This window comes from Pteropus medius, unplaced genomic scaffold (genome assembly GCF_902729225.1).
Source record: "Pteropus medius unplaced genomic scaffold, Ma_sr-lr_union100, whole genome shotgun sequence".
In the NCBI taxonomy this organism is placed as follows: Eukaryota; Metazoa; Chordata; class Mammalia; order Chiroptera; family Pteropodidae; genus Pteropus; species Pteropus medius.
The window spans coordinates 581,257-601,617 of record NW_024341754.1 but is presented as its reverse complement, the minus strand read 5'-3'; the positions used below and the strand labels follow the sequence as shown (position 1 = coordinate 601,617).

Sequence of the window (20,361 nt, the reverse complement as noted above, 5' to 3'; positions counted from 1 at the left end):
TACATCTCAGTCAATTCAAAATGCATAAGTAAGCTGCATAGGCCGCGCGCGCACATACACACACACACAATACACACACATACACACACACACACACACACTCTCTCTCCCTCAAAATAGAGCTTGGCCAACAGGACTAAAAAATAACTACAAAACCCTGTACACTGCTTGCTCACACAGTGAGACGTGGGAATGCTTTAAGCCTTAACTTTTTCATGTGTAAGATGCAAATAATAAAATCTTCTTTATATATTTCAATAAACAATACCCATTACATCTAAATCCTAATTCCCAAATAGGGATGCAGCCCTGGTTCTGCTCAGATGGATCAAGCCCATGACTGACACTACCCACCAGGTGGCAGTATTACCCTGGACTGGTCCTGTTCTGCATCCACTGCAGAGCTAGACCAGCAGTCAGTCATAGGGGAAGCAAAAGACACAACTAGGGCTGCTTCCCCAGAGCTTTGAGCGAAACCTGAAAAAAACCAAAAACAAAAAAACTCAGAGACCAGAGCATATGTTGAGAAGGCCTCATGTTTCTTAGACCCATCCTCCTTTCCTCATCTCAGGCTCTTCTGAGGCACTGTTTATGCTTAGAAATAATCATTTTCTGGCTTGCCATTCACAACAGGGGAAGTTCACCCCTTTCCAGATAAGTCCTTTATCCAACCAGAGCTGCCAGTTTCTACTTCCAGTAGGGACTGTGTTAGGGAGAGAGGTTGACTTGCTTTCTCAGGCTGCAGAGGACATCTCATTATTCTAGGAAGCCCCAGAGCCACCCATTTCTGGGACATGGGTAGTGGCAGAAGCCAGACTTAATCTTGGTTATAGATTTCACTCATCCTTTTCCACCTTGATTTCAATGAATGAGTTCAAGTCAGGACAGCAAGTTTTGTGGGGCTGGTCAAAAGATGGGGAGACAGGTCCATTCTCATCACCTCCCTCATCTTCCTCTTCTTGGAAATTAGGATTATAAAGTTCTGGTGGAAGGAGCTGGGCCTCAGCAGAAGGTAATCGGTCTGAGGGAGGGCCATACACACGGTTGGCTTTAGTGCCATGCTTAGAGTTGGCATCCAGGTGGTAGCAGAGCTCTGTGAGGCGCTGGGCCCGGAAACGGGGAGGGCGGGCCACCCAGACACCTGGCTCATTAAGACTGTCCTCTTCATCTGACATCAGCTCTTCTGTCACATCCTTCCACAGACGTTGGTCCTCAGGTCCAAAATGCCTCATAATACTAGATCGGTTGGCAAAAAGCTATGGTAGGGGAGCAGGACAGAAATTAGGAAGAGGAACAAACTATTGATTAAATTTGGGGAGAGAGTTTGGGTGGGAGGAAGGCTGTGTAAAATCTTTGCCTGAGAGAACCCAGCCCCCAAGTCAAATCTTAGAACTAGCTCACCCTCCTCCTCCTCCATCTGCATATATTCCTGGCTTTCGACTCTATTCTCAGATGCTACAACCTCTGGCCCTTCCCACTGTAGCTTATTAGGGTTTAGAGTTTAGCATCTTGAAGGAAAGACCTAGAAACCTACCCGGTATCTACGACTTCGAAGTTTCTTTTCCTCTTTTTCCTTCAGGCCTTTAAAAGGGTTCAGGGAGTTGCGGTACTCACGTCTCTTAGTAAGGAAATAGGCTACACAGGCTCCTGGCAGGAGAGGAAGAAGAAAGGGAGCAAAGAGCAGTGGTCCGTAGCCCATTGTTCTGCCCTAACATTACTGGATGGGAGGGTGAGAATCACTATTTAGAGGATGGTTTTTCCATCATCCATTGTTTTAGCTCTCCCTGCCCACCTTTATCTCCAACACTAACTCCTCCCATATCTCCCACTAGAAAAAGATGACTCCAGTGCTTCTGTAACTCTCTCCCCACAATCCCCAATTAAACTTACTCCCAATTCTATTATGCTGATAGGAGATTACAAGTGCTTCTTCAGTGGAAGCTTGCTTGCTCACTCTCTTTCTTTTTTTGTAAAAAGTTGGCTTTATTTGTCACTTATTGACCTTATCTCAGTTATGCTATTTTGGCATCCATGGTGACAGTCTCTGGAAGCTAGGGTCAGCCCCCACACACTGTGGCCATTAACCACAGAGCGTGAGCCTAAGCCTCCCAGGGCCCCACTGATGGTTACAGGCTGCAGGCAAGGCTGCAAGGCTCCAGCCCATGAGCCTCGGGACTGCTTCCCTGCCTGCCAAAGGCAGCAGCATCCCCATGGGTGGGGCAGAGCAGACCAGGTTAGGGTGAGGCTCAGGACTGGGTCTGACAAGGCCACCTGTGATGTGGTGGTATGCCCTGGACTGGGGGTGGACAGACCCACCGGGCCCGTCCTGGTTCTGTGGCTGACTTGCTGGGTGGTTTTAAGCAAGTTGCTTCTTGTCCCTTGGTCGGTCTGTTTTGTGGTTAGCACTGCCAGTGAGGACGCCTAGGAGCTCTCCTGACTCAGACAAGTGTCAAGTTTGCCACCTCTACTGAATCGTGGCCATGGATCTCTCTCCAGTGGTAGCTTTCTTAATGCTTCAGGGTTAGCTACAAACAAATAACAGAAGAGCAAGGAAAGTAGAAACCCCAGGATGTAATACTTAGGAACAAAAAGGATTCTGATCTCCTTTTCGTAACACCCTAGATTCAGATCCTAGGTAAACATCATGCATGATGGTGTTCTAGTGCTTTCCTTCTCCCATTTACATTTCAGACCGAGTATAGGAATAAGAAGGCAACTAGAGACAATTCTGTGCTAACATATGTTTTTAAGTTCACTATTTTAAAAACCACCTAAATCATCTCCATTATGCCACTCCTCCTCTGACTAGGAATAGGATGGTGAAAGAATGAGACAGGAGTTAACTCAGTTTTTCTCACCTTTCAGCTCTTTATCAGTGTAATTGTGGGGACTGGTCACCAGCTCCTGCTTGAGTTTTTCCAGAAGGAACTTCACTACTGAAATATTCCAAGAGGACTTGATACTGCCACAAAGAGAAGAGAGTGAATAAAGCAGTCAGTATTTTTTAAACTAGACACAAATAGAGATTCCCAGCACTAATCAACTTTGTGGTAAATTCCTCCATGGCCTAAGACAGGATACAAGGGACAATGGTGAGATCAAAGCCTTAGCCTCATTGTTATATTAGAGCAGCCCCTTCTATTTCCCTCTCCTTGGCAAAGTACCTATGACTCTTTTCTCTTAAGAGGATCATACCTTTCAGACCCATTGAATCTCTTGTCATTGGTGATGTGGTTATGCACATTGTGGACCAATTTCTAGGGGAAAAAACAAAGATAGAATCAAGCCACGAGTGGATGTGATGAAACCCTCCTCTGGTCCCTAGGCATTGTCCCTATGGGGTTCTCTGCCTAAATCCTTCCCCTAGTTTGAGTTCCACTTCTGTCAGTGCCCTTTCTTAGCCAGAGAGCCTATCCAAGTTAGTATTTCTAACGGGGCCCCTATCCCCCTTTTCATTTAATTTGTGTGAAGGCTCTAGGACCATCCCTGGTCTTACTTCCGCTCCTGAGGAATATGATCACTAAAGCAGAGGGCCTCAAACATTTCTGCAAACATAATCCCAATAGCAAGAGAGTGAACATACACCAAGGTTACTGCACATAGACATTTCTTGCAGCCCCCTACTCCTGCAAATTAAAAAATTTCTTCACAGTGTATCTGTATTTCTATTACTATAAAAATGTCTTCTAATACCTTCTAGTAAAGTTGATGACCCAGGAAAATGCACCAGGTATATCCCTTTGCACATTGCCACAAATCCCAGGGGTGCACACACCCTGTTCTAGAAAACAATCCTAAAATAACAGAAATGTGAAATGGAAAGGACCTTGGAGACTTTATCGCCCAACCTCTCTTTCTCATCATTAAACAAGCAGTCTTTCAGCTTTGTTTATACACCTTTAATGATGGGTTCTTACTAGTTTTTGAGTCAGCTTATTCTACTGTTGAACACCTCTAATTGTTGAAGTTCTGCTTTAGATGCTCCAAAACCTGACCCCAGTTTTGACCATAACAGCACCTGAAATATTTGAAGATAGCTTTCATGTACTCTCAAAGTCTTCTCTTATCTGGTCTAAATACCCCATGTCCTTCAGCCATTCCTCATGGCAGAGTTTCCAGACAGATTCCTCATGAGACTATGAGGCTCTCTGCTTCGCCAGGGTCTGTCTTACAACGTGGCACTTGGAAGCACATCTAACTCATCAGCTGAAGTCTGGCCAAAAGGAAGATTACTTCCCCAAGTGGAACTCTACTCTTCTAGGAACAAAATCCAAGATGCTGTTATCTTTCCTAGCAACCCCATCCCTACTCATAGTGTCACAAGGTTTATTCATAGTGAGCCTGTAGTCAACTCAAGTTTACTTTTCACATGGATTACTATCCATACCATTCTACAACTGTTTCTTTTTAATTTTCATGCAAGATTTAATGTTTCTTCCTATTAAATTTAGTTGTTCCTGATTATATTTTCATCCCAAGCTCCCACAGTCAATGGACGTTACCCAATCCCAAGTTGATGGACTCATGTTCTGATCTCAAGACTTCAGCTTCATATTCAGAGATGTCCACTTTACCCTTCTACCTCTATGGCTGACTGACCATATCAGCTTAGGAAATTAGTGTTAACTCTTTATGGCTAGGGTCTCCACTCCAAAAAAAAAAAAATCTGTTATACTAGCTTCATATTTGATATAGTTCTTTTACCTCTTAGAAATCCAAACTTAAGGAATCACAGGGGGATGTGTGACTGTTTCAGAAAGAATTTGAAAGAGTTGCAAAAGGAAAAAAAATGAGTTGCATAGCTTCCAATTCAAGTGGCTTGGAAGTGATGAGCTGATAAAAATCAAACCAGGCTTGAAGTGGAAAGGGAAAATACTCTAGACAATAATAAGTGTTAAGACTGTAAAGGCTGCTGGCTCACCTACCTCCTGAGTGAGCTAAAAATAAATATATTTCCCCAAGGGGTGGCTGGGATCTGCAGCAGTCCAAGGAATTAAGAGTTTGGGTTTGGTCCTTTTGGATCCCTAGCAGCAATCCACAGCAGCCTCAATAGATTGGAGAGATGCCTCTCTGATTCCTCCCCAGAGCTAAAGTTGGAATAGTGAAGATCTATAACTATCTCTCTCCCTCAAAACCTAGTCTGGCACAAGAACACTTTAAACCTTCCTCTGTGATGTACAGCAAAATTCCCTGACTGGTCCTCTAGATCCTTTTCAAGTACTAAAATGAGTGAGCATACTGTCTCACAGTTCTACCAAGCTCTCCAAAGGGCAGGAAGGAGCCAGACCTCAACACTAGACCTGTCACTGCAGGCAGTAGGCAGGAGAGGAATAGAAGTGATAGAAATCCTTTGGGAAATCCTTTGAAATGCTTTTCTAGGTAAATGCTTTCATTTCTATCACTGGCAGCAAGAGTGGACCTCTTGGGCTAGAAATCCATGACCAAGAAACTAAACCCATTCCCTGTTCTTGATAAGTGAGGAAATGTCCCTGAACATAACCAAAATTTGAAAGGAAGGTTAGAAACCAGTTGATACTGATTATGAACAATGTCTTCTTTACTAGGGAAAAAAATCCCTCAGTGTAAAAACGAATCAAATGAAAGGGAGAGTACTTTCTCTTGGAAAAAGGAAAAGGAAGGAGGAAATAATGTAAACAAAGGAGGTATAAATGTTTGCAATCTTTGCTAAGACTAGAAAAAATGGGCAATACACTGTGATAAGATTTCAGTCAAATGTGAGTGGTGATCTCAACTCTTAACCAGAACTCTCAAGTTAGTCATCAGCCACTTTCCGGAAAATGGAAACCCATCAATATGAACATTATATGGCTAAAGAACATCCCCATCGTTATCAGAAAGATGTTTTGGGGCACAGATTTGATCCCAAGGACTGTGGCCACCCTGGAACAGGGTTTCTCATCAGAACTATTGACATTTAAGGCCAGATAACTGTAGGGGGCTCTCCTGTACACTGTAGGATGTTTAGCGAGGCTCCCAGGGCTTAAAGCCACACCAAGGTTCCAGTCAGAACTGGTTCAGATCCATAGATTCCCTGCCAAGAGCTCTCAGACTCACTAGAATCCTCCAACTTTTATTATTGAGCTTAGTGTCTAGTGGCCCTCTGCATCTTTGGGGTTTGGGACCACCGCAGGACACCCTGAGCTTTCTGCCTAAGGGTCCCCTTGCGGCTTGCCCTGAACCCTGGTAATTTGCAAGCAGTTTCCAGTGCTATCTTTCCCTGGTCAAAGTGCTCAATCCCTTAAAGGTCTTCCTTTCAGAAATATTAAATCCTCTTAAATGGAAGTTATCATTCTCTGGAAAAGTCTAAAAAAAGTTCCTCTGATAGCAGGGGGACGGCCCATCCCCATAGCTATGGAACTATCTCCTCCTTGCCCCTCCCACTCCAGTAAGATTCAAGACACCTTTCATTCAATATGAGAAGTTTAAAATCAACCCAAGCTTCACTCTTATCTTTCTAGACTGAAGAAAAATTCATAGAAATTAAGCTCACTTACAGAAAGTACCAGGTCCCGCTTGCGCCTGGAGTTCTTTTGCCCGCTCCCTCTGGTCCTGCATGGGGAAGCAGTAAACCCTAGAGAATGTCTCAGCTCCTCAGTTCCCCCAGGTCCTGACTCTTCCAAGGCACCTTCCAGGGCAGCAGCAGCACTGAGCATGTCTTCTGGGCGGGGCGGTGGCAGTTTGGTTCCATTTTCTGGCCCTGTCTCTGAGGTTGCCCGCTGGATAGCCAGTTGCGTGGCTGGTGAGAGTTGTTTGGCATAAGCAGGGACCAGCACCCGCTGTACTGCACCCTCAGAGGCCACATAATCATCCACCAGCTAAGAACATAAAAAAAGAATAGCCTATTAGCCAGTCAGGCTTAGGGGAACCTGGTCAACCATTAACCTTTGGCCACGGATAATGAACAGAATGGGAAGCAGCCATTCAGCGGGGAATCTAGCACAGTCTTTAATGTCAGTGGCTTGTTTCTCTGGGACTCCTATGAGAGTGCTGGGCAAGTATTTTTGTGTGTACAGGGCTGCTCATGTTGGGTTGTTACCACAGGACTGATTACAAGGGAAAGGCATGTCTCTGATGCTCTATTTGTGAGGGGTCGTTTATATGATTTGCTCTTGGGTATAAGAACTATAGCTAGGTAAGTGTTTTGTCTAAAAGAGATTGGGGGAAGAAGTGATGATAAGAAAGGAAAACCAAGTAAGAGGAGGAGGAAGAAAATAAAATGGTAACAAGAAGAGGAGAAATCAAAGAAAAATGGGGACAAAGGAGGGAGATACACAGTCAGAAATCTCTAGAGAGGCTGGCACTGACTCCCTCCCAACCCCATTCCCTTTGTGGGGATAGTCTGTGCCCTCACCTTGATCCTGCCCTGGCCTCATCCAACTGTCACTGCCCTGACATCTACTTGCCAGCCTTTGCCCTCGCTCAAGGACATACAGGGCAGGGAAAGGAAGGAGGGAGGAAGGGAGAGAGAGGAAAGAAGAAAGGAGGGGGGATTTCTGCAGCCAAGAAAACAAAACGGTGAAAGTGGGGGGGGAAAAAAACACAGAAGGAAGCGGGGGAGGAGGCTGAGATTTACAGACCTGTGAGCTGCTTTCTGCGCTGGGAAATCTAATTCCATCCTGTCAGCTTGGAAGCCTTCCCTGACTGAAAGAACCACAGCTCAGGGCATTGCCTGGCCTAGTACCCTCCTGCCTCCTCTCACCTTCCCAATTTCTCCTCCCACAGCTCCAAACCACTGATAGTCCTGGCCAGGCACAGACTGGGGAGAGCAACAGTGGCCATCACTCACCCACATGTGCTAGGCTTTCATGGAGCAGTGACCACTGACAGTGTGACACTGGAAGAGAGGGCAGGGAAGTTCATATATTTCTTTCTCAGATCCAGCAGATGGGCTAGGAGTGGCAACCTCCATCTACCTTGTGTGTTCTGCTCCTCTACTCTTTACTGGGTGTCTGGGCCTTGTCATGCGGGGAGGAGGAAAAGGGAGAGGGCAGAGGAAGAACCTGGTGGAGAAGAATTAACTTTCCACTGTCTCTTAAGTGGCAACACATCTGTTATTTTCTCATCTCTACTACGATCTCTATGGTTGCTCCATCTCCTTTTCATACTTCCATGTGTGACTTTCTGCAGTTTCTACTCTACTCAGCCAGGATTTGCCTGCTCATATGGCCCTGAGTAATAAAGAAACTGAAATAACACAGCGTACTTCTATGTCTTTTCTTGCTCACAAATACACTTGCTTGCCTCCCTCTTTCTCTTTACATGTTATTCTCCTCCTGTTAACTCTCAGTTATCCATTTCTTTTCCTCATTTTATCTCCTTTCCTCTACCTTCCTCTCACCTTACCTCATATTCTCTCTCGTGCACAGATGTATTCTTTTTCCATTTAGATTCACCTTTCTTCTATGCTCCTTTTTTTGTTTTTCTCCTTCCTCAACCCTTCATTTCCACCTGCTTCTTTCCCTCCTTACCCTGTCTTCTATTATCTTTCTTCTTTCTCTCTTAGTTTTTCCTTCTCTCTCTCTCTACCTCTGGCTCTCTCCACTCTCATTCCCATCTCTCTGTACTGAATTCCTCTTGGCAAGCAGAGGGCCCGTGATAAAATATGAATGAGCCGTCTGTGCATGGCAGGCATTCTCACTAGGAGAAGAGAGCACATGGAGCAGCTGAGACAGCTGTGAAAAAGAAGGTGCCACCCATCTACCGAGAGAGAAGGCAGGGCACCCCCATAACCACACACACCAGGAATGACCTCTTGTCAAAGAGGCTATGGTTCAGGAAGAAAATAGGAGTGCTGACTATCCCTGAAGGCAAAAGAAACTCGGTACTGTTCTGTTTCATCACAAATAAACCCAAAAGGAATGTTTAAGGATGGGGTAAAAAATAGAGAAAGAGAAAAAAGAGAAAGGCCAGGAAAAACACTAAGGAGCAACAACACTTGTATGTGCTCTACAGCCATACTCACAGGATTGAGCATCGGGGTCCCCTCGCTGGCAGGCAGGGCACAGCCCGGGAGCCGCATGTCTCTCTGAGAGGCTGGGAAGCCTAAAGGCCCAGGCCCCATAGCGGAGGCTGCTCCCAGCTGCCGTAGCTCCTCGATCACCACCTGTACGCCACTGCCCACGCTGTCACACTCCTCTTCCGCAGCAGACACAGCCTTGCAGGCTTCCCCGGGACTCTCCTTGAGAGGCCCTGGCTCCTCTGGTGAGGAACCATGTGCCCGGCTATCCCCATCTTCATCAGGGGTGGACATTTGTCCTTGCCTCAGCTCACCCACTTCCTCCTGGAGACGTTTTAACAATTCATTGTTGGCCCTGGCAAGACCCAGAGCAGCCTCAGCCAGACCCACTGCCTTATCCACTCGCTGGTAGATAATATGCAGGAGCTGCTCTGAACTCTGAACCGCCAGGCCATGTCCGGTCACTGTGATAGGGGTGCTGGGAGGAGGATTCCCACCCTGAGAGCCTGTGCTGACCCCACTAGTCTCACTCTTACAGGCACAGCAGCAGCATCTGGCTTCGCTGCCACTGGGAGGGGAGAAGAGAATGGTGGCACTGAATGACATGGCTGACAGAAGCAACAATAACCACGCTCACACTGCTGGACTGCTCCAAAAAGCGCCCCCAGTCGAATGGATTTCACAAGTTTGGCAGGAAGCACTGGCCTCTTTGGATTCACTTTTCTTTCCCATGGAGGATAATCAGAGGAGGCTGGGCACCAGGTGGTGTGTTTTGTGAAAGAGTAGGCAAGCCATGAAGGAGCACACAGTCCATGGCTGCCTCTCCTTGGCCTGCAGAGGAGAGATAGATGCCTTCTTCTGTCTGCAGATCCTGTGCTCCCCTAGGACAACACACTGAGTGTCACTCACATTCACCCCTTACTGAAAGGGTGGTGCCTACAAAGGCCTTCTTGATGAATACAGTTTCAGAGGGTAGAAAACATTCTTCCTGCACTCAAGCCTGGAATCCCCCACCACTCCAACCTAAGGAACTGAGATGAGACTCAAAAAGGCCCGCCAGGATCTGGAAAGATTAGAAGATTAAGGAATAAAATGTAGATGTGTTTTCTCCTCCTCACTATCTTTGCTGTAATAACAAGTTGCATTTTATTGCTCTGACATCATTCCATAAGGCCTTCAGAACACTTCATGGAGGTTATCTCATCCATAGGGACAGCTCTAGGAAACATTACACCAGGTCCAGAGAAAAGACATGCAGATAAGTTATATATCTTTTTCAAGGTCAGAAGAAGACAGCGGAATCAAGTTATCTATTTTCAATCTAGTGTTGATTTTTCTGAACTCATGCCACTTTTATTAACATAAAGAATCATGATTCTATCCTCTCTATAATTTTCACACAGATTCATTCAGAGTGAGACTCCTAAATAAGAAATAAGCATCACTGCAGCCGTCAACATGTCACTGACCTTAGACAATTATATTATTAATGTTTTTGGTGATTGGGTAGGGAAATGAAAGGAAAAGCAGGATCAGAGAATTGAGTTGCAGTAACCCAGGGCTGCACTCCTGGGCCTCCACCTCTGCAAAGGGAACTAGTGGTTCTGAATCCTCTAACCCATAGCACAGAAAGATCACCTCTGGGGCCTCTCATCTCCACTTCTCAAGCTCCTTCAGGGAGAGGCAAAGCTCAACAGGAATGACTAAATAGCTAAGTGCTGCCACTTTGCCCACATGACCTGGAGAAACCAGAATATCAATGATAAACCAAACTGCCTATCTTTTGAATCACTGTAGTTAAGCAACTAAACTACTCTAGAAGAGAAAAGAAAAAAAAAAAAAGTGTGGGAGGGTTGATTTGTACCACTGAGAACACTCCAAGGAACTTCATGCTGTCATTTTCTAAATGATACTTGATTATAGAAAAAAGAATCCTTCTGCCTGAAGCTCCCTAAGTGACAAAATCTCAAGTATGTTTACAATTTCTTCAAGAGATACATTTCTATCTTACTCTGTAAATTATAACATCACAATTAAAAGGAGAGAAGGAGGTGAAGAAAAATTTCTATATATTGAGATTTGGGGACTTTTTTTTGAATTAGCAATCTCATTTCAGAAACAGGCAATATCAATGCCTCTGAGATACTAAAATGTAGATCTGACAATGCACTTTCATTACATTTGGTTATTAAAGAATAGTCTTTAATTTGCTCTTTCTACCCTTTATATTGAGGAACGCTTTTTGTGTGTGTGTGTGCGCCAGATATTCACTTCTTGCAAGAATTTAACTCAAATCCATTTATAGCTTCTCTGTCATTAAAGTCACTGGAAGGCACAACTAAACCTAAAACTAAAGGTTAAAGCCAAATTAAAACTAAAGGTTAAAGGAAAGCACTAAGCAATTCCTATGTCAATTTATGGATGATTCATTCATATATCCTTTTCCTTCCTTATAAGGGCCTACATTTGCTCCTGCAGGGTTTTAAATTTTTTAACCAACATCATGCAAGAAGTTTAATCTGAAACATGGGTGTTATGAGAAAAAGAAAGCTATGGAAACAATAATATACAAATGCTTGCCAGTTGGGTCCAGTATTTGTAAAATCAGAAAGTACGATGCCTCATGTTGGGACAGTGGGTGGGGCCATTTTCTGGTACCAAACTGATGACTGCTATATTTACTCTTGCCTCCAAAACTTCCTCTTCCTTGCAAGATGCCTTTACTCATGCCTGCATGCTGCCTGCCTCCAACCCTTCCCTCCCCCTTAAACAGTCTTTCCTAGGTAGGTCATCTTTCCAAAACAGCACTGAAATTGGAAGTAAAAAAAAAAAGGGGTGGGGTGGGGAATCTCATCTTGTTGCACCGCTTAAGAGCTGTGTGAACCTGGGCAAATTATTCATTTCTCTGAGCCTCAGTGTTCTCATTTCTGCCTACTTTGAGTGATTTTGTTAAGATTATATGTAATATGTGTAAGACATCTAGAGCACTGGCACGTGGTTAGTGCTCCACAACCGCAGCTGGACAATATTACGATTATTCCTGACACCCTCGTGTTCCCACCCTGGACACCCGTCCTGATTTCCTAATCTTTAAAAAAATGCAGTAATTAGAAATGGAATTTGGGGGATTTCCCCTTAAATTTAGTACCCAATTATTAAGTAACAATGAATTCAAGTCTACAAAGATGCATTTATAGGAACAAAACCTTCTATGATGCAAATTAGAAAGATAATTAAGAAAACACAGTATTTGCCATTTATTTACTATCACAACTTGGCTTTAGACTAAGAATATTCAACTCTGCTAGTTTTTAATGCTAAATATAAAATCCTATTGTGAATTTTCTTTGTTCCTCAATTTCTTTCTGCTTTTCCACTTTGTGTGTTAACATACTAAGCCCATTTTAGAATGTTACATTCAGGGCAACAAATAGGTGTTTTCTTGAATTAAGTACAGTGTACTATATAGCACAATGGGAATTCAAATAACTCTTTTTTTGGTTTCATAAATATTATTGTTGACTTAATTTCCCTGTCTCCTGCTACAGTCACCCACATAAACTCTAAGACATTGAAATGAAAGGACAAGGAAAGAAACTGGGGCAGCAGGTAATAAAGGAATATTTCATATTATAATATATTATAATATTTACTAACGAGATAACTTAAATGCTGGATAGTGATTAAAAACTAAACAAAATACTAATTTCATTTGCTACATATATTCCCATTATAGAAGGTGAACAAGTTAAAAAAAAAAAAGATGTTTCTAGAAATTCTGTATATGTAATGCCATGCTAAAGGATGAGTCACCAAAATGGACTGCCACCTCTAAGTACTCAAAGGAAGAAAAGACAAAGTCCCCATATGCCAGGAGCTTACAATGTATGTGAGAATGAAAATGTATAAAGAACAAAGCAAAATATACACAAGTGCCTGAAAATATGGGACAGACTAAAAATTTCTTGAGGAGTTAGTTCAAAATAAGAAAAGATCAACACAATAAAATCTTATGGGAAAGGGGTCTTATGAAAGAAAATCCTCCAACTGAGCCTTGAGCAATGTGTAGGATGAACTAACTGGTAGGGTGGCAAGATGACATGAAAGATTAAATGAAAAATAAACATTACAGGAATTAACGGTATCTGTGAGGTCAGAGCAAAGGGGCTTATACAGAAAGGAAAGCTGAGAGAGGACTTTTAAAACCAAGTTAAGGAAACTCCTAGAGCAGGGGTCAGCAAACCTTTTTTTGTAAAGGACCAGATAATATACAATTTAGTTTTTATAGGCCATATGATTTCTGTCATAACTATTCAACTCTGCCCCTATAGCACAAAGCAACCATGGACAATACGTAAACAAATGAGCATGGCTGTTCCAATAAAACTTTATTTACAGACACGAAAATACCACAAAATATTACATTTAATATTTACCTTAAAAAATATAAAAATCATTCTTAGCTCCAGGTCACACAAAAACAGGTGGCAGGCCAGATTTAGCCTCTGGGCCGTAGTTTGCTGACCTCTGTTTTAGAGACCTAAAAGTAGAACAATTAAGGGATTAGGAGACTGTTTAAGTTATCTAGGAGTGAGTTGATGAGAATGAGGGTTGTGAATATAAAGGTTCAATATCCTGGAGGAAGAACTGATAGTGTATTTCTTTACTTAATAAATATTGGGGATAGAGATATTGGTTAAAAACAACTTCAAGATTATAAACTAGAAGATAGGTCAGGAGATGGTACCACTGACATAATGATAGAAATGAAGCAGTTGAGATTAAGCACTAGCTTGTTAAAAAAGATGTATATTTACGTAATATGTTAAATTTTAACTGATGGCAACATCTTTAAATGGAATGTACTGAAAAAACTGACTAGGACTGAAAAACAAAACCAAAAGGAAGGTCGGAGCTGGAATGTAGAGTTGGAATTTTTAGTAGGAGGGTTGTAGATGAACCTGAGAATGAATGAGTTCACCAAGGGGTAAATATAAAGTGCAAAATGCAAAGGCAAAGGACAGCACTTCAAGCCAATCCATGGAAGAGGCTTCATTAAAAGAGAAGAATGGTCAGTGAGGTGGGAGAAAAACAGTGTTATAAAAGCCAAAGGAGAGAGAATGTCAAGAAAGTGGATCTAATCAACAGTGACAAGTGTAGCAGAATGGTTAAAAAGATGAAAAATTTTTTTTCTGTGATGGTCATTGGCCCAGAGTGGTATTTTTTTCTACTGAATGTAATACTATGCAGTAGATGAAAGAGGAATTGATGGAGAGAAAAATAGAAGATATGAAGTCAAGTTTTGTTATGAAGGGAAGGAAATAGGAAGGAATTCAGAAGGGGCTCTAGAGCTTCAGTACATTTAAAATCAGAAAGAAAAAGGCTGGTGAACATAGAAAGAATCAAGATAGTTACAAAAGGATTTAAGTTTTCTTCTAACAAGGATCCTCCCAATGTGAGACGGAAGGAAGGTGAGTTCTTCTCTGAGACTGTAGAGAAGAAAACATAAATGCAGGGGCAAAGATTCATTGAGGTGGATAAAAAAAGACAAAGTTATATACTACAGAGACAGTCTTTTTACTTTGGAGGCAGATTTTCCTCAGTACGAATAACTCATATTGATAATAGAACTTTATTATGGGCACTGCTATATTATCTGTTGTTATAACCTGTGCAGTTCTTTTATAACACTCCAGACCTAACATATTCTTGCTTTTTTCCATCAGTAGCTTAAGGTTCTCAAGCCCATTCAACCCTGCCATAGTATTAACATGGCCAGGCTTTACTGATATCTTCTCAAAATGTAAAACTTTAATTCAATAACCCATGCAGCAATACATGGAATGTTTGGCAAAGCAATGGTTAATGACAGTCAATTAACCAGGCAGTATCTATAACATTATTATTAAACATTGATACTGTCAACTTTTGTAATTTCAAATGGCTCATTTATTTTAAAACTGAGTTCATATTTTTGTTCAAGAAAAAATAGAAATGAACTAAGATTGACCACCATAGAATAATATACATGCTTCTTGCAAAATGCTATCAACTTTTAGAATTGAATGTTCAGAAAAAAAGATCTTCAATCTTATGATGAGTTACCAACACAAAACGAGAGCAGCTGTCAGACTTAAGTTTGCATAAAATATATGTTTGGGTTTTATTTCAGTATTGGTCTAATTTTAATACAGGTGAAAGAAGCCTAGAAAATGTACTTTTTAATAATTTGATATTTTCTTCACAAATATATTTAGATTAAAAAAAGAAAGGGAAGGAAGGAAGGAAGGAAGGAAGGAAGGAAGGAAGGAAGGAAGGAAGGAAGGAAGGAAGGAAGGAAGGAAGGAAGGAAAGAAGGAAGGAAGGAAAAGAAAGAAAGAAAACTCATCTTCTTTAGACAGTTGAGGGTGAGGCTGTCCATAATCTTAACTATCCCTTTCCTCCTAAGTCACATGTATTTTTGTTAGAACTAAATATATCATACTCTTGGCAGCTCCCTGGCTTGCTTTCTGCCCATTCTGAGTTTGAATTTTCTGCATGACTGACTTTACCTCCAAACTATGAAAAATAAAAGTTCTCACTATTTAATAGATGTGTATGATGTGGTATCACTCAGATAATATATGTTTTTATAATAAGCCTTTAACTCATTCGGGGTCATGCTAGCAATGAACTTCCTTAAAAGTGATTACTGAAAGCATAGCAATCCATAACATAATCTTCGTTTTAAGAAATAAATAAGGAAAATGGCCACTTAGAACTCTTGCTGTGCTGGTGAGCCCTGCACAACCTGAGGGTGCAAAATGGCTCACCTTTTAAAAGGCATCTCGAAACCTCTATCAGAAGTGAGCTTTACCACATAAAAGCAGATAAGCAAATATCATTTAAAAAAAATTTCCTACATTTTGAAAGGCTGACCCATCTAATGATCTGCAAAGAAAATCTAAGACCTCATTTCTAGAGGTAAAAAAAAAAATGTAGACCCGGAGGACAGAATGAGGTAGTATGAAAAGGATTCCACCTAATCACAAAAATTCCAGGGGTACTTGTGTACTGGTAAAAGAATTCTTAATCCAGTGTAGGTTAGTCTTTGTTTACATTTGCTAATATGCAACTTGGTAAAATTAAAATTTCCGGTTTAAGCTTTTCATATAAATATGCCTAACGTTAGAAGACTTCCCGCATTTCTGGAGAAACTGAAAAATGGAAAAACTAGATCCTAGAGCCATATATGTGCCCAGAAAGGCCTTGGTAAATGTTAGCTGATTAAATATTAGTCAAAGATGACAATATGGGCACCAGGGACAGCAAAATCATTTCAGAAGACAGTATGATTCAGTTACAGGCAAGGCAACCGTAGCGTCTCAGGGGGAACAGAGCTCAGGCACTGCCTCCCAGGCCACCGGGCCTGAACCCAATCGTAGATCCTTCCCTGGGAGTCCCGGGGAAAGGGCTGATTCCGGAGAGGAGCCACCGCCAGCCGAGTGGACCGAGGTGCGGTCAAGGATCTCCTGGGTCACTGTGGGTAGACTATGTGGCCACGAGAGCTCTGTGGACTTATGCGACAATCCCGCTTTGGCAGCCCTAGGGTGTTCCACCGCGTGTGCCCCGCGCCGCCGATTCAGGCGCGCGGGTGGCTGAAGGAGACCGCGGCGCCCGCCCGTGTACCTGGCTAGCGCGCGCACGCGGGGAGGCACCGCCCCGTTTATCCTCTGGGTCCCCGTGATTGGCGGTTAGACTACGGGGGGAGCAGAGCCAGGGACGCTATTGGTTACAACATGCAGTCACTCAATGAACCAGGGAGGGGAGGGGCCTCCTCAGGGAGGGATACGACTGCGAGGCTTTTTCAAGGCCGTCAAGCGCCATCTTTAACTTGTTTTGTTGTTTACTCGCTTTTGTTCTCCGCTGACTATGAAGCTGCGTGTACGAGATTATAAATACAGTGGCCACAAATCGGCTTCACCACTTTTGATGGTGGAAAGCTTTTCGCTCTTGCTGGCCTTGGTTACAGATCTTTAAGGTATCAGTAACAGTGGCAGTTACCCATAGTTCAAAAAAGTTTCATTACTTGGGGCCTCATGAGTTCCCAAGCAAAGTCAACCAAGTTTAGCTTTGCTTTGCTAGGAAGGCCAAGCCAAAGATATATTCGCGGGAAGAATTCTCTTTCTTACTTAGACACTCAAAGCAGGGACACTGGATATGAGCCTAGGGTCTTAGTAAAAATTAAATAGCCTAGGAAGTCAGGGCCTTCGGCTGCGTTCCGCTCTAGGAAGAGCTCTCTCTTTTCCGAGAGCTAAAAAGTGAGGCAAAACGTGATGCAGTGATGCAGAAAAGAAGGTAAAATTCCATTAAAAATCCCCAGCATTGCCGCCATCACAAAGGCCAGTAGAATCTGACTAGATTTCAAAGATATGCAGGTCCAAATTTATGGCATGATCAACATTTCAGACAGTTTATTAAGGACTCACTGATCTGACTGGCATTGTTGGGGAATAAAAACATTAAGTGCAGATAAGAAACACAGAGCCCACACAAGGCCACTTAAATGGATTTCAAGACCTGAACAAATATTTTATCACCATATTATTTAGTTGTCTCAAATATTGCTTGAAACTAGGATGCTAGGTGGATGGAAATGTATTATATGTAGTTTTAGTTGTAATGAAATTTAAACTTTACAGTAGATCCTTTTTTTAATCTCCTGGTTGCTACTACACTTGTGACATTCCAGTTTCTCCCTCAGCACCCGATATACTTCAATGCTTTACTCCAATCTGTGAACACAGATTTGAATATAAATATTTTCTATATGACTCCTAATAGATAGCGGTTCTGTAACAAGGAATTGGGATATAGCTCACATAACTGGAGGCTCTGCTCTAAGCTTGCCCTCTACTAATTTATATACTTTTCTCTGTAACTCTTAGACATGAGCAGAAGGCTTTTCAGTCCAAAAATGCAGCATAACAAAATGCATTTCTCATCCCTCCAATTTATTATTTGCCTTTGCCTCCTCCAGCCCTCCCTCTCACCACTGACCACCATTAAGTTTTTGAGAATTGGATTTGACTGGGTTATTTTCCTGATACTTTGCCAGCTGTGGAGCTTTTCAAACAAATCCCAACCTATAAACGACAATTTTGTCAAAAAGCCAAGAAAGAATGTCCCTTCTTGAACAGAACCACCAAACCACACATAAAGACCAAAATATACACAGCTGTACATTTAAGAATGGGAGACAATAAAAAGCAAAACCACTTAGGCGAAACAGTCACTAAAAAAAGGCTTTGAACCAGATTCAATAAATTGCCTACCCTCATTTGCCACATGGACTGTATACTCCCTGGCAATTATTCACCAATCTGATCCTTTAGAAGACCAGAAAAATAGAGTAGATGCACACAGAATGAAAGTGCCTGAGTATGTTAAGCATAGGATTTCTTATAAACCCGAATTTGCACACAAAACCCTGTTTTGATCACATTTGGGAACACAACAGAAATAAATTCACATCCTGGGGGCTACTGAGCACACATAAAACCAAAGGCAATCACTTTTAAAACAAAATCTAATATGGCACATATACACACACTGTACATATACACAAAGCACAAAACCCCAAGATAAATCTTTACAAAATTATTTGGCTCATGAAACACACACACTGTCCTCATGAAAATGTAAGACGCACTGTAAAAAGGTCTTTGACCCTCCCTCCCCAGGGAAATGAGTGTCACAATTATAATATCTAAACATTTTTAACCTATTGGCCTTGGACAATTGCCACATTCAAGCCACTTGGTTTTGATTCTGGGTGAGGGTGTGTAAAACGCACGCAAACAGCTTTGTGAGGGAGTCTTAAATCTCCGCTTCCTTCGACGGTGCCAGTGGCAGAAATTTACATTATCCCTTCAGCCCGCTTAAAAAAGGAAATCTATACTTCCCAAGCGGCTAGAATTTTTAAATCCCTCGACCATAAAAATTTCCCAGTTCTTAAAATGTGATAGCAAAAAGAAAAAAATCTCTATAAATTTGTCTGGAAACAGTTGTACACGGCCATCCTGCTTCTCAACTTCTTGGTATATTTAAACCTTGACCAGGAAAAAGAAAGAGGAAGAGAGACAGAAAAAGAAATGGGGAAAAGCGCAAATTCCCCTTAGCAACAGTTTCCTCACCCCAGCACTGCCACAGATCTCTATTTAAAAAAAAACTTGAACACACACACAAGATTAAGGAGGGGGAAAAAAATGGAAAAAGGATACCCGAAGGTCGTATGGCTCTTTGTATTCGTGTGTGTGCAAAAAGGAGGACTCGCGGAGCCCGAACCAGCAAGCCCCGCCCCTCCCCGGACGCCCGTCCTGATTGGCCACTGGCGGCCGCTGGGCGCCCCGCCCGGGAGCACACGCGCGGCGCCCGAGGCGCGGGCCCCGGGGGGCCCCTTGAGGGCCGCTCGACCCCCGACCCTGACCCTGTCTTGCTCGGACTCTGGTGGCCCCGCGCTCACCAATCCACTTCCCCACTTCTCTCACTTTCCTTTCGCTTTCTTACCCTTTCCCATCGTTTTTCTCCGTGCAACGAGATCCTCATCACCAGTATAATAACAATCCAGTGAGAGATCCTTCTGACAATTTGCTGAACTTAGTTAACTAGTCAGTGAAATTCTATGCTGGGATTAAGCACCAAAGACTTGGTGCGTGGGGCCGAGGTCATGATTTCCAGGTGGAATGTCTCTAGGTCACGTCTGTTGGCTTAACATTCCTACCTTTAAATGAACATTCATACAAGTATGTTCCTTCCTTTAGGTGAAAGACAAAGTAGTCTTGCACTTTGGGCCTTGTTTTTGCTTAGCCTGAGTCCACAGTTTTTCTCTATTTGGTTAAAACTACATTCTCAAGAACCTAAAATGGCTCCCCTTTACCTCCTGCATGAAGACCTGGTTGCTTGTACCTGGATTTTTAACCCCCACATAATCTTGTCCCACAACCCCGTTTGTTCTTAGTTCCCACTGTCCTCACCTTTTCACCCCGGTATTATTCCTTTGCTCAAGTGCTCTCGGCTCCGTGCGATAAAGCCTGTCTCCCCTTCTCTAACTAGTCAGTTTTTATCCATTCTTCAGCTATTTTAGACAACACAGACCACTTCTCTGTTCTATCAGCATGAAACTTCATGCTTACTCAGGCTAGCAGCATTTTACCTTCATTATTTCTCATATTTTAGTAATTTCACACTAGTAAACTGTTTGAGATCAGAGAACATAAACTTTTTTTTCCATTCAAAACCTTTTTTTTTTCTTACTGCAGCAGCTGGCATAATTGTAGACATTTAGTAAACACTGGGGGGAAAGTCATTTATAATTAAATGAGTGAAATATTTTTCTACCTAAG

The 20,361-nt window shown here is 42.6% G+C and overlaps 1 protein-coding gene across 2 annotated transcripts; it reads right to left on the bottom strand.

Moving 5' to 3' along the window:
- Positions 1 to 518: 518 nt before the first annotated feature.
- On the bottom strand, positions 519 to 19,317 carry CUNH14orf93 (chromosome unknown C14orf93 homolog). Of its 2 annotated transcripts, XM_039851731.1 has the most exons (8): positions 19,240 to 19,317; positions 9,615 to 10,040; positions 8,984 to 9,301; positions 6,516 to 6,836; positions 3,196 to 3,257; positions 2,859 to 2,962; positions 1,535 to 1,647; positions 519 to 1,256 (listed from the first exon to the last, which is right to left on the bottom strand). In XM_039851731.1, exons 3-8 carry the CDS (start codon positions 9,269 to 9,271, stop codon positions 837 to 839), a joined length of 1,308 nt encoding a protein of 435 aa, XP_039707665.1. In that variant the 5' UTR covers positions 9,272 to 9,301; positions 9,615 to 10,040; positions 19,240 to 19,317; the 3' UTR covers positions 519 to 836. The 2 variants fall into 2 exon arrangements, with proteins under 2 accessions (XP_039707665.1, XP_039707656.1); XM_039851722.1 differs by having other exon boundaries at positions 8,984 to 10,040.
- Positions 19,318 to 20,361: the final 1,044 nt, after the last annotated feature.